This window comes from Boleophthalmus pectinirostris, unplaced genomic scaffold (assembly GCF_026225935.1).
Source record: "Boleophthalmus pectinirostris isolate CB_2022bp ecotype Guang Dong unplaced genomic scaffold, ASM2622593v1 HiC_scaffold_3, whole genome shotgun sequence".
Classification (NCBI taxonomy): domain Eukaryota; kingdom Metazoa; phylum Chordata; class Actinopteri; order Gobiiformes; family Gobiidae; genus Boleophthalmus; species Boleophthalmus pectinirostris.
The window spans coordinates 34,180,785-34,195,008 of NW_026571299.1; the positions used below are offsets into that span (position 1 = coordinate 34,180,785).

Here is a 14,224-nt window from a genome sequence, read left to right on the forward strand (position 1 = left end):
GTCCTAATATGTGGCTCCGCATCAGTATTTATCTACGGAGTCATTTGTCTGTGTGTGTCCATACTGTCCCTGAACACACCACAGAGTCACGTCATTCACGTGCGTTTGTTTACACCCGCAGTGCGCAACACTGACATTATATTCTTTTTACGGACAATCGGTTTGAGTCTGGATTAAAAGGACATTTATTAGTGCATACTTGTGATGTGAGGAGGAGCCTGTATGAGCGGTGAGTGTTGGAAATATGTCGACTTTGAAGCTAGTTTTGGTCATTTGTTATGGGTTAGCTGCTGTAGCTTTGGCACATAAACAGGCTGTTTTCTATTGGCATATTGTAAAGTGACTGTATTGGCCATATATTTGTTACTGGACCTGCATTGACATGTAAATGAGCTGTGAATAGACGTGTGAATTATGACATTTGCGCATATAATTAATTACCGCGGCGCGCACGTATTTACGGCAAAAGGCTAATAGCGCTACTTTCTTTACTAGTTATGGGTCCGTCGCGAACGAAATGACTCTTAGAACCGGCTCTTTAAAGGGAACGACGGGAGCCTGATCCTTATTGGGAGCCGTGTTTTCTCTTTCTCTCACTTTTTTTCTCTTCACGCCGCGTGCAGATTCGTGGTTTGACAGCGGCAGCGGCTAAAAACGAAACTTTGAGAAATTTGCGTGTACGTAGGATTGAAAAAAAGGAGCATATTTGGCTGTAGTTAAGCATAAAATAAATAAGTCCCGGTTTAGTCCTTTTTCAGTCCTGGTTTAGACCTGGTTCAGTCCTGATTCAGTCCTGCTTTAGACGTGCTTTAGTCCTGCTTGCAACAAAACAATCTGAAGAGCCGCTTGGGAGCCAAAAGAACCAGCAGCTTTTAGTGAGCCGAGCCAAAAGAGCCGGTTCTCTAAAAAGAACTGGAATACCCATCACGAGTGTCTAGAATGTGATGCAAAAATGCCATTAAACCAACCTACTGTCTGTAAATATGATGTAAAGAGGCAGAATAACAATAAATGTTGCCTAAATAAATACAATTTAAAATCCACCAGAGCCAAACCTAAGTTTTTTAAACAATTCAACATTTACAGTGAATTTTTACATCACTAAATATATCGGCGATTATATCGGCTATCGGCAGCTCCAACTCCCATTATATTGGTTTCATATCGGCCACAGCAAAATCCATATCGGTCGGGCTCTAATTAGCGTGCATCACTTTACTGTAACTTCTCTCTCATTTGGAGTGTGTTTTTTGATTCAATGTTCAGAAATGGCATAAATTGCTGAAAAAAAGAAAAAGAAAAAAAGAAGACCAAATGGTTTCAATTTCAGTGTGAGGATTTACAAAGCAATATCAAACTTAATAATGTCTTGCCTCACAGAGAGGATGACTTTAATCTCAGGGTGAACCGCCAACAGTTCTCCCTGGGATGTGTGTTTGTGATCCGTTGGCTTTTCTTTTCTGAGTCCCTCAGCATTCTTACCCCATGCAAGGTGAATTTAGAGATTCAATTTGTTCATAGTGATGACAATCACTGGATTTAATTTACACTTTTCTGTTTCTGTCCGTTCTTTTAAAAAATGAATTTAATTTTATAAGGATTTTATAAGGATTGTTTATGTTTTTATTCACTTATTTTGTTTGTAATGTGATTTTAATATGTCTATCTTGTTCTGTAAAGCATGTTGAATTACTTTGTGTATGAATTGTAATCTACATATAACATTTTTGGATAGGTCCAGCCCCCATCTGAATACTTAACTGTATTTACTAAGCAACAACTTTGTATATTACAGGTGCGTTCTTTATTCCATACCTTCTATTCCTGGTTACGTGTGGTATTCCTCTGTTCGTCCTAGAGACTGCACTGGGTCAGTACACAAGTCAGGGAGGCATCATGTGCTGGAGAAAGATCTGCCCCCTATTCGAAGGTAACAGAAAAAAATACTGTGTGAAAGAAGGTAAATTATACCAATTTGAGTGTCTATCATGGCTCCTGTCAATGGGTGGGTTACATTAGGCATCAAGAGACCATTTTGTCCTCAAATCTGATCTGTTAAACACAGGAAAAAACATAATTTAGGGTCATAACATATTTTCTAAAAAAAAGTATTTGAATTGAATGCATAATAGATAGAGTAAATAGTGTAACCCGAATCTAAATATCTGCTTTGGATGAACTTATAATAAGAAAATGGGAATTATACCATCATAAAATTATGATTTCAAGCAGACTCCCTCAATATTAATTACATGTCTTTTTTGTCACAGGTATGGGATATGCAAGCACAATGATCATATTCTATGGATGCATCAGCTACATAGTCATCTTGGCCTGGGCCTTTTTGTACCTTTTCTCCTCCTTTTCGAGAGAGCTGCCATGGGCCGTCTGCAACAACACGTGGAATACAAGTAAATACTTTTGAACCCAATTACATATCATCACTGTGCAGACTGTTGTCCTATTGTATACATGTTTTTGTGGATGTTTCAGATGCCTGTGTAGTGTTAAATGACTACAATAGCACAGGCAACAGAACCTCCTCATCCTCTGTCATAGAGTTTTGGCAGTAAGTCAGATTCTTACTTTTCTGTTGTTATTTACGGGTTTTGGGGATAGAGCAGACAGAGGGGAAACAGAGGAGGGAAATATATAAAGCTGACAGCCTTGACTCAGATCTGAACCTAAGTCAAATGCTATCAGGGAGTCTCTACTCCACATTGCACAATTCGTCATGGAAGGTTAATATGCACATACATTGCATACCTAGACCTAAAAGAGATCTTCCTTCATGATTTAATGACATGATTCTCAAAATGTTTATCTGATGCAAGACATGTCAGTGGTTCACATAAATCACCTGGTGACATCTTGTGGTATGGTAACTTACACTGGGGATAGCAATGCATTTTTCACATATAAAAAATGTCAGCACTTCTTCTGGTGTTACTGTACTGCTGTAATGGATATCTGGATACCATCACTAATGATATAATGTAGCCTTTAGCCTTTCAGGATAAAGGGTCTAATTTTTGAAGTAGTAATATTGGTGTCCATTTCACACAATGGCTGTTGTAGAAGGCGTGTGCTTAATATTTCATCTGGGATTGAGGACATGGGGAACATCCAGTGGGAGCTCTGCCTTTGTCTTCTGCTGGCCTGGACAATCTGCTACTTCTGCGTGTGGAAAGGAGTGCGCTCCACTGGAAAGGTATGAACAACTCAACAATTGTCTGTGCATACTCCAAGATATAATTACTGGGCAATTTATAAAAGACAAAATGTGAATCACTGCCAGTACGAAAAGGACTATGTGTGAGTGAATAGTGAACCAGCCTGTTTGCAAAAGGATGTGTTCTCTTGAAGCCTCAAGCAGGCATTCAGTCTGGGTCAAATTTGTCCTTGTTCACTTTCCGGAGCTGTATTAGTTTTAAAATTTCAGCAGTGACTGTGAGGTGAACCATTAATGTCGCTGTGGCCCACGTGAGGTGAACCATCACCTGTCACATCTGCATATAATAATATAGAATATTGAGATTACCCTGACACTAGTCTGGTTGTAAAGGTCTATCTAAATCATACGATGCAACATTACTCTGGGTGGCTGACACTTGTTGTCCAGTTTTTTTACTACTTATTACAATTGGCCTATGCATGACTTGTAAATCTTGCCAAATGTACTATACAATTGTTGTTGTTGTACATGCATGTTTTAAATTTTCTCATTTCAAAATGGAAATCGAGACTCAGATATTAACTTCTACAGGCAGGCAGGTAGTCGCTCCTGTGCCTGGGGCACTTAAGGGCATGTGTGATTCTTTTTTCATTAGTGCAAAACATGGCCACATGCCAAGACAGTCCTGCATGCTTGAGCAGGATCTGTGAGTGTGAACTCAAGTAGAGTTACTATATAAAATGTGTTTTTGTTTAGGCCACCTACTTCACAGCCACCTTTCCTTTCGTCATGTTGTTTGTGCTGTTCATCAGAGGCATGACCCTTCCTGGAGCTCTGCATGGGATCAAGTACTACCTGTATCCTAATCCCACCCGGCTCGCTGACCCACAGGTCTGAATTAATTTGATAAATAAGAATTATTATAAGAACTACCATAGGATCTATTGCTTGTGCTGAGCAGGTTTGGATGGACGCTGGGACCCAAATCTTTTATTCCTATGCCATCTCTCTGGGAATACTTACCACACTAGGGAGTTATAACAAGTACAACAACAACTGCTACAGGTGAGGACTTTGCTGACAGAAAAAAGGACTTAACCAAGTGAAGAAAGGGTTGGGGAGGTTTTAGATCCCTCTCTGTTCAAGAGGATTATATAGATGTGTGAATACTTTAATTAAAATTTTAAGTAATTTTGTACAAAGCTTTTTAAAATAATCACTTTGTACATATGCATATAAATATGTCTTAGAGAGTACTTCTTTTTTATATTTAAACTATATTGCAAAAAAAAATCACGAGGGCTTTAATTTATTTTATTCTAGTGTGTGTGTGTGTGTATATATATATATATATATATAATTTTTTATAATAAAGCTTTTCTTGTGCGCTGCATGTGTCTGTAACAAATCAGAATTTCCTCTTGTAATATAGTAATAATACTATAATAATAGTAAAGCATTCTCATCTCTGATTATAATTTCTTCCTAATTTCCAGAGATTCCTTTTACCTTTGTCTACTAAATAGTGGAACCAGCTTTGTTTCTGGATTTGCCATCTTCTCTGTCCTGGGATATATGTCACAGAAACAGGGAATTGATATTGCATCAGTGGCAGAGTCAGGTATGGATAATACATATAATAATATATATATATATATATATATATATATATATATATATATATATATATATATATATATATATATATATATATATATACATATATATATATATATATATATATACATACATACATATATATACATATATACACATATATATATATATATATATATATACATACACACACACACACATATACATACTATTGTGTAGCTTGTGATATTACGTGATTAATACTGGTGCCTGTGTGCAGGCCCTGGTCTTGTGTTTATTGTCTATCCCCAAGCGGTGACTCTCCTACCTTTGCCTCAGGTCTGGGCTGTCTGCTTCTTCACAATGATTATCTTATTAGGCATCGATGGACAGGTACAATTTAAAACTCTTAACTGTTTTTATTTGTATTGTTTGTGTGATCATATTGTCTTTTTACAGTTTGTTGGAATGGAAAGTATTGTGACATCTTTAACGGATGTATTCCCATCCCAGATCAGAAAGGGCTATCGCAGGGAGCTTCTACTGTTTCTGATTTGTGTTTTTTCTTTTCTTATTGACTTGCCACTAGTCTCGCGGGTAAGCTCTTCACTAAACTCACCACTGAATAACCAGTCACACAAATCAATGGCTGATCTAGATGTAACTATCACTACTTTCAGGGAGGAGCATACCTTTTGCAGATCTTTGATCACTATGTGTGCAGTGGGCCAACGTTACTTTTGATGGCAATCTTACAATCAATTGTTATTGGTTGGATTTATGGTAAGCTACATCTAATAAAGTCTATATTGCAGAAGGATGTGTTATAATTAAATTCAAGCCTTCCTGGCATTATCTGTACTTCTTATTACTTTTAACCTTTTTACTCTTGTTGTAGGAGCTCAACGTTTCTCAGATAATATTGCAGACATGATAGGATACAAACCCTTATCCCTGATTAAGTACTGCTGGTTGTATGCAACACCTGCCATATGCAGTGTATGTATTTATAAAACTATATATACTATATATTTTACTGTGTGTTTACTTTCAGTATGTTGTTTCAGGGGACTTTCATCTTTTTGTTGTTGAGATACAGCCCCTTGAGGTTCAATAATTCTTATGTGTATCCCGGGTGGGCTTATGGCATTGGTTGGTTTCTTGCTACCTCCTCTCTGGCTATGATCCCAATAATCATGGTTTGCAAACTTTCCAATGGAAAAGGGACTCTCTGGCAGGTCAGTAAAAGTACATCATTATACTTGTCTGCACACAGAACTCTATACACTACCATGACAGTACAACTACATTGCATCTCATTACACTGTACTCGTCAACAGCCACAGGGTTTTTTTGTAAAGTATTAATCAGGCAATAACCATAAATTTTATCTTATTTGTATTTTCCCTTCTAGCGGATCAAAAATATCTCACAGCCAGCAAATGACCTTCCAATGACGGCAAAAGAAATGATACGTCTCAATCCATGTGAGAAACATGATACTGCATTTTAATATTTGTAAAATACAGTATTTGTATTTTGTAGAAGAGAAATTAACTAAAAACTTGAATTTTATATTTGAGCAAAAGAATTCTAAGGCTGTTATAAGCATAAAGTTTACTATGGAAAAGTTTAGAAAATCGCTTAATAAGCAAAACTTACCATTTAACAGAATGTATTTTATACATTGCTTGCAATTGTCTTTTTTTTTTTTAGTTCTGTGGTGAGACATATTTATATCTTTTTTATTAATTCATTACACCAGCTAACAGTCAAATTGGTGTATGTTTTCTATTTGACCTTTTATTAGTTTTTAAGCTGTAACTTGTATCTAAATATAAAAGTTCATTTATCGTGTAAAAGAAGAACATTTTGTACCAAGAGACTGTTCCTTGCTTTGATATGTCAATAAAAATTGTAACCTATACATTTTCATCTATGGTTCACACAAAAGCAATGAAATACTAAATTCATTTATTTATAAAAAATATAAAAAGAACAGGTTTAAGAGGATACATTAGCTCTAAGTATTTGGATGTCATCCACCGGTCTGTCTTGACTGTTGGTCTCCACCATCCCCACGCGGTTCAAGACTCCGATCCCTTGACATATTCGACCAAAAATTGTGTGCTTCCCATCAAGCCACTGAGTTGGGGCCAAAGTGAGAAAAAACTGACTACCATTAGTGTGTGGTCCTGCATTAGCCATGGCCAGGATACCAGCACCTACAGAACATAACCACAAATTATTAGATTACACTTAACATTTGGTTTAGTGTTTATTATTGTAATTAAGAATAAAACATCACTTGCCAGTAAATTTGAGCTCTGGATGCAATTCATCTTCAAACTGTTTACCAAATATAGAAGCACCTCCTCGACCTAAAAGCACATCAGTTACTTGCATTCATGGTACATGAAGGTATTAACAGCAAAAAAATGAACTATATAACAAATTTTACCTGTTCCCGTTGGGTCTCCGCCTTGCACCATGAAGTCTTTGATTATTCTGTGAAATTTGGTGCCATTATAGTAGCCTCTCCTGGCCAGTTCAGCAAAGTTCTTGCAGGTGTTCGGGGCATGATCCCAATACAACTCCACTGTCAGGGTTCCCATACTGAAAAAGATTTTGTTGTTGCATGAAGCTAAAACTGCCTACCACAAACCTATTCAAAATCATGGTATAATTGTGTTGTGATTGTAAACAATATCGATTGTTGTCATGATCTGTGTATGCTAAAAACTGATGCTAGCTAGGGGTGAAACACGTTGTACTTACGTGGTCTCCAAAGCCACAGTTGCCGGCTGCCAAGAATCTGGAGGAATACCCGACATGATTTCCAATTTGATTAAGTCTTAAGTAAATTGATTTTGACAAAAATGCGCAAATTGTTTCAATATAACGAGAGTATTTTCATGTATCTGTGTATTTCAAAAACATGAACGAACTACTTCTTCCATGAGTCAGGCTACTACTTCCGTTGGACAGATGCTACACTGCCCCTAGCGGACAAACCAGACTCAAAGCACAAAAACATTGATTTCCAACCCAAGTCAAAGGCCTCATCAAATAGAAGAGTTTTAGTGAGTATCTGTAATCAGTTAGGTGATATTGTTTATTGCATTTACGCCCTACAATGGCGAGGAAAAAATTCAGTTTGTCGACTGGACAAAAGTTAGTTAGGTTGAAGACGTTTCGCAGCGCATCCAATCTGCTTCTTCAGTTCTGGTCAGAATGCTGGTGGATACTTCCTTATATCTGTAGGGTGGAGCTAACTACACTGAAACTAACACACCTACTTGTTTACAGTTTCTGTTTGTTAGTTAGGCCTATTGACCTGTACAGGGTGTGGGGTATAATTAGCATAACAATTCAGGGCCATAATGGGGCTTCCACACCTCTGGATCTGACCTGGCTAGACCTATTGTTCTCTTGTTTGTTTTGATTTAGATTTGAGGATGGAGTTGTAAACAGGAGACAGATTGTGTCTGAGGCCTGCATTTCTGTTTAGAGAAGGATTCTGATTCTTAACAAAAATGGCTTCTTTCACTCCCCTCTCAAACCAATTCTTTTCTCTGGCTAAAATCTGTACCTCGCTGTCCTCAAATGAGTGGCCCGTGGCTTTCAAGTGGAGAGGTACAGCAGACTGAGGTCCACTGTTGCTCTCTCGTCTGTGTTCTCTTGTGAAGTGTTAGTTTCAGTGTATTTAGCTCCACCCTACAGATATAAGGAAGTGTCCACCAGCATTCTGACCAGAACTGAAGAAGCAGCTTGGATGAGCTGCGGAACTTCTTCAACCTAACTAACTTTTGTCCAGTCGACAAACTGAATTTTCTCCTCGCCATGGATTCTACCTGGACGACTGAGGGATTCTTCACACACGCCCTACAATGTTCAGATGTATTCTTTTAAAAACTTTCATTTTCAGCGTTTCATTTTTTCCAGTTCATTCATTCATTATTTATTTTATATACCACATTCATTACTGTGCGCTTGTTTGTTTGTTTGTTTGTTTGAAAAGGACAGATAGAGATAGGGTGACCAGACATCCCAATTTACCCAGGACAGTCACAATTTTGAGCCCTGTGTCCCCTGTCCCCGCAGATTTTTCCCAAACCACTGATTTGTCCCAATTTTATACAAGAAATGTCCCAGGTGTCCCTATTTTTTTATTTTTATTTTTTTAATTTATTTTCTATTACCAATTTGATACCTGCCAACAGTAAAAAGAGGCATTTGTTTGGGTAAAATTCAGAAAAGCGGCTTAAAAATGACCAAAGCACAAAGAAAATGTGACTGTATTGACTCATATGTTAGTCATGAATGTGTCGAGTACTCGTTTCACAACCTCAAACCGGGGGTGTCCCAGTTTTTGATTTTGAAATCTTTAGACTTTTTGATTCTGATCATCTTAATTACACAGTAAATATAGCACAACCAGAGATAGCTACAGGCTTTCATTTGTAGTCCATGGGCAGCCCAAAGTAAAAGCAGGTTATTGTGCACATGCTTTATAAACTGGCCCATGCAACGTTTAAAATACAGCTAAAAACAAACAAACGACAACAACAACCGATCACCAGCAGAGGGAGCACCTTATCAGCCGTCCAAATACATACATTGAAAAATTGAAGTATTTACCTTTTACATGATTCCTAGATGTTTCTAGATCATTAATGACACAACGTTCAATGTCGAAATTAAATCAAACGAACAGAGCACAGCTGTTTTCATTCGGTTTTACAATAATTTTGTTTTTGCTATATCCTACAGGGGGCGTCAACGTGCATTTCAGACAATAATTTTGCATGCTAGCTGATAAAACTTTCACCCAGAAACTGGTAAGTCTATTTATAAATTCTTCATCGTTTTAGTAGCATTATCATGAAAACAACGCACACAAATGTTTTAAATAGTTTTACCCCTGCTAGTGAATTTGTCTCTGCAAATTTAACCCTGCTTTGACAGATGCAACAATTTCTACTTCCTCTGGCCTTGAGATTAATCAGATGAGGAGGCCTAATCCAATTGAGCTGCAGCAAGTCTGTTAACAGCACTCTAAGCTTGCAGCTAGGTCAGGATATTTTTGTGTTAAAGCTTTCACGGAGGAAGAGCATTGAGCCAGGTAAGATGTCATGTTAGCAATATGAATAAAAGGTTGTATTTGTATGTTAAATTATGTTGTGGGAGTGGTCAATTTAAGTTTGTGGGAATGGTCATTTTCAGTATAATAATAAATGCATTTTTTTTTTCAAGGTCAAAACCATGTCCATTCTAGGGATTCATGCCCGGGAGATCTTTGATTCTCGAGGAAATCCCACCGTTGAGGTTGATCTTTACACTGAAAGAGGTATGTCTTAAGTAGAAATGTAGATGATCTGTGCCTCATGCATTATGGCAGGGAACATTTTGTATTTCAATAATATAATCTTTTAATTAACATGCTGGGTAAATGTTGTTTCCAGGCCTGTATAGGGCTGCTGTACCAAGTGGTGCTTCAACAGGTATTTACGAAGCTTTGGAGCTCAGGGATAATGACAAGTCTCGCTATCTTGGAAAAGGTTTGTCTAACTTTCATAATAACATGATTATAGTGGAGTTCTCTTTCTCAGAGTTTTTGCAGATTTCATGGCATTTTAAATTATGAAAATGAACTTCCACCAGCACTATGAAACTTTATGTAACAAAGAAATTGTATTAATGGAGCATCACATGTCTTGCTGTTGGTATTTTGATTTGGTCACGTTAAACTACACATGCTTTTTTCAGTAACACTAATCAGTTTGCACTTGTAGGGATGAAACGTGTAACATAAAGCATGGCATTTTCTAACCCTAATATCTTTTAAACCTTTTAAAAACAGGAGTCTCCCAAGCTGTACATAACATCAATTCAATAATTGCACCCCATCTTGTGGGTCAAGTAAGAAGCTCTTGTATATTTACACATTTATATTTAGTTTAATTTTACATGTGATCCCAATGTTTAAAGTTTAATCTTTGTATTTAGAATGTTTCTGTGGTAGATCAAGAGACTATTGACCAGATGATGATTGCCTTGGATGGCACTGAGAACAAAGGTAAACAATCTCAACTAGTACATTTATTATTACTACTTTAAATACTTTAAGTTCTGTTTGTTAAGTACTCCTACATTACTCACAAGTACATTACTCCTGCTTCTATTACCACCCCTGCTAATATTGCTACTACTACTTCTACTACTTCACCTGTGACCATTTAAATCTTCCTTTTTGGAATACAGCCAAGTTGGGTGCCAATGCAATTCTAGGCGTATCATTAGCTGTCTGCAAGGCTGGTGCTGCAGAGAAAGGTGTCCCTCTCTATCGCCACATCGCTGACCTGGCAAGAAACCCACAAGTTATTTTGCCTGTGCCTGTATGTTATATTTAAAACATAACCATATCTTAATTTACAATTTTCTACCTTATACTATACATTTCATATATTATCCAGGCTTTCAATGTGATCAATGGTGGATCACATGCAGGCAACAAATTAGCTATGCAGGAATTTATGATTCTGCCAATCGGAGCGACAACATTCAAAGACGCTATGCGCATTGGAGCTGAAGTCTACCATAATCTCAAAAATGTCATCAAGAAAAAGTATGGTCAGGATGCTACCAATGTGGGGGATGAAGGTGGCTTTGCTCCGAACATTCTGGAAAACAAAGAAGGTACAGAATATGTAACTGTTTTCATTTAATACAGAGTAATGTGCAAAGTCAACATTATTAATTGTGAATATGCAACAGATTAAGTTTTAAATAAAGTTGTGTTTTTATTACTTTGGAACTAAGGTACTAGGATTGTGTTAATTGAAACACGTGGCATAGAGAGGCGTTTAGAGGAGGTTGTTTTTGGTCTCAAATAAAGAAAAATGTAAGCAGTGAATATAATTACACTTCATGGACATTCATTTTAGTTATTTTCAATAACTACTTAGGTACTAACTTCATGCTTCCAAGACGTTTTGTAATTTAGTATTTTATCCTTCATAAATATACTGTACAATGTCTTCCTTTTTAAGGATTGTGATCACAGTATAATCTTTCTTTAAAAGCATTATTCTGCTGGTAAGTTGTTTAATTGGAGCTTTATTAACTTTCTATTCACATGTTGGACTTATAGCTTTGGAGTTGCTGAAGGAAGCGATTGCCAAGGCAGGATACACAAACGAGGTGGTGATCGGCATGGATGTGGCTGCCTCTGAGTTTTACAGGAACGGAAAATACGACCTAGACTTTAAATCTCCGGATGATCCAAGCCGCTATATCACTCCTGATGAGCTCTCTGACCTCTACAAGAGCTTTGTGAAAGATTACCCAGGCACGTTTGCTATAGTTTAATTATTACTATGCATTAAGATAATTAATTATAATTAATTACACAACCTTCTATTTTTAAGTAATAATAGCCATCCTTCCTAAATTTTTGGCTATCTACTTATAAGCATAAGGAAAACTAATATCAAAATATAGGTGCCACAATGTACATGTTCTACATAAAGATAACCTTGTCATTGTTGTAACTGTCTTTTATTGCTGTTTTTAGTGGTTTCCATTGAGGATCCCTTTGATCAAGATGACTGGCCTGCATGGTCTTACTTCACTGAGAGCACTGACATACAGGTGGTGGGGGATGACCTCACTGTGACAAACCCCTCTCGCATCTGTAAGGCAGTCGAGGAGAGGGCCTGCAACTGTCTCCTGCTAAAAGTCAACCAAATCGGCACTGTCACTGAGTCTATGAGGGCGTAAGTCAATAGTACACAACGCACACTTTTAGGAAAAAAAGTTTTGTTATCAGCCTAGTGTTCTCAAAATCGTGTACCAATTGTTAGTGAGTTTTTATTTTATTTTTATTTTTTATTATTTAATAGGGACAGTGCATATTAATGAACATCTACAACATTGCAGTGTAAATATGCCAGATTATAGCAAGACTGCTAATTTCCATCTGTAGTCCCTAGGCAGGTAACACCACAAATTTAAACAAAGCAAAAACAAGTAACAAATCTATACTAAAAGTGTCCACAAGACTTTCTTATCTTATCTTTTAGACTTTCTTATCTTATATTCTTTCTTATTTTACTTGCATGTGTTGTAGTGGTGGGAGAGTTTTGGAAATATACAAAATTTTAATATTAATCAATAATCAGTAGGGGCTATGTTATAGAATAAATTGTAGTAGCTCAAGAGTTGAAGAGACATGGTGTTGGAGTTCTAATGCAGGAGAAGTTTATTTACCATCATAATGGGGCCTAGGACCCAGAGACAAGAATCCTCAGTAATTTATGATAGTGTTGTCCATTCCAGTTTAGTATAGTCCAGTCTGGCTATACTTTTGTTGGGGGGGTATTATACTTCTGATGAAGCAGGCTAGAATTTCTCTAACAGGCTAATTAAAAATGCAGTGTTATCAGTGTTAACATGATATTTTTATAGGTTTGTGATTTTACAGTCCATCCTGGCCTATTTGTGCAATATTTTGATCCTTAGTAGGCACATTGTAGCATTTTGTATTGATTGCTGTAATCTAATTTGCATATCATCATGATAATGAAAAAAAATCAACACTTTAAATTTTTAAAATCACCCACCCCTAATATGGTGATGATAAATCTGATAAATTTGCATTATTTGTTCAGTAAAACTTTCTTCTCATTGGTGTTTTCACAGATGCAGGATGGCCCAGGAGAGTGGCTGGGGGGTTATGGTTAGCCATCGCTCTGGAGAAACTGAGGACACCTTCATTGCAGATTTAGTGGTTGGATTATGCACAGGACAGGTGAAGCCATTCTCACTTATAATAAATGCGATTTGAATACAATAAATAACATATTAGCCTAGATATTTGACTTTATAAACTATTAATGTACTGGGATCATTTTAGATCAAGACTGGTGCTCCGTGTCGCTCAGAGCGTTTGGCAAAATATAACCAGATTCTCAGGTAAGTATTCATTGTCAGTGTATTCATTGTCAGTGTAAAGGCCTATAAATAAAGCATGCTCTAAAAATGTACAAATTATATTTACAGGATTGAAGAGGAGTTGGGAGATAGGGCACGCTTTGCTGGAAAGAACTTCAGAAAACCACTGATGTAACTAAACAAATAAGTAGACCAACAACTAAAATTGTGCTGAAATTTGAAACACAGAATACTAGTGTATGTCATCTTAGTAAAATTTAGCTGTACAGTAATATGACTATTTTATGCATATATGAATAAATGAAATACATAATACATTTTGATGGAGCACTTAATAGAATATATAGAATGTATCTTATCATCACTACACATTAATTAGCCATAATAAAACATGAACAAAGAGTTTATTAATAATGATTTAGGCTTAATACACAATTTCATTATGAATTTGATTATGTTTTAACTTTGTTAAGGTGAAGTTATGATGATTATTAAGAG

At 36.6% G+C, this 14,224-nt stretch overlaps 2 protein-coding genes across 4 annotated transcripts; one reads left to right on the top strand and one right to left on the bottom strand.

Annotated features, from left to right (window-relative positions):
- Positions 1–1,815: 1,815 nt before the first annotated feature.
- Positions 1,816–7,769, bottom strand: ppil1 (peptidylprolyl isomerase (cyclophilin)-like 1). 3 transcript variants are annotated; one of them, XM_055160214.1, is made up of 6 exons: positions 7,550–7,769; positions 7,233–7,387; positions 7,084–7,152; positions 6,788–6,996; positions 2,351–2,388; positions 1,816–1,920 (listed from the first exon to the last, which is right to left on the bottom strand). In XM_055160214.1, exons 1-6 carry the CDS (start codon positions 7,603–7,605, stop codon positions 1,884–1,886), a joined length of 564 nt encoding a protein of 187 aa, XP_055016189.1. In that variant the 5' UTR covers positions 7,606–7,769; the 3' UTR covers positions 1,816–1,883. The 3 variants fall into 3 exon arrangements, with proteins under 3 accessions (XP_055016189.1, XP_020789775.2, XP_055016190.1); XM_055160215.1 differs by lacking the exon at positions 1,816–1,920 and adding an exon at positions 2,015–2,052; XM_020934116.2 differs by lacking the exons at positions 1,816–1,920; positions 2,351–2,388 and adding an exon at positions 2,008–2,052.
- On the top strand, positions 7,733–13,988 carry eno1b (enolase 1b, (alpha)). Its single transcript, XM_020934088.2, has 14 exons — positions 7,733–7,854; positions 9,545–9,612; positions 9,740–9,896; positions 10,028–10,121; positions 10,237–10,332; positions 10,635–10,693; positions 10,781–10,850; positions 11,036–11,169; positions 11,248–11,470; positions 11,925–12,122; positions 12,348–12,549; positions 13,475–13,583; positions 13,689–13,747; positions 13,835–13,988. The coding sequence occupies exons 4-14, from the start codon at positions 10,037–10,039 to the stop codon at positions 13,899–13,901; spliced, it is 1,302 nt and encodes a 433-aa protein (XP_020789747.1). The 5' UTR covers positions 7,733–7,854; positions 9,545–9,612; positions 9,740–9,896; positions 10,028–10,036; the 3' UTR covers positions 13,902–13,988.
- The last annotated feature ends 236 nt before the right edge of the window (positions 13,989–14,224 follow it).

Coding starts and splice junctions, on each gene's coding strand:
- ppil1 (XM_055160214.1), bottom strand. CDS start 7,605: ATGTCGGGTATTCCTCCAGATTCTTGGCAGCCGGCAACTGTGGCTTTG. Junction 7,388..7,549: donor ACTGTGGCTTTGGAGACCAC/GTAAGTACAACG, acceptor AATCTTTTTCAG/TATGGGAACCCTGACAGTGG. Junction 1,921..2,350: donor CTCGAAAAGGAGGAGAAAAG/GTACAAAAAGGC, acceptor ACCTTCGAATAG/GGGGCAGATCTTTCTCCAGC.
- eno1b (XM_020934088.2), top strand. CDS start 10,037: ATGTCCATTCTAGGGATTCATGCCCGGGAGATCTTTGATTCTCGAGGA. Junction 10,694..10,780: donor CACCCCATCTTGTGGGTCAA/GTAAGAAGCTCT, acceptor CTTTGTATTTAG/AATGTTTCTGTGGTAGATCA. Junction 10,851..11,035: donor GGATGGCACTGAGAACAAAG/GTAAACAATCTC, acceptor TTTGGAATACAG/CCAAGTTGGGTGCCAATGCA.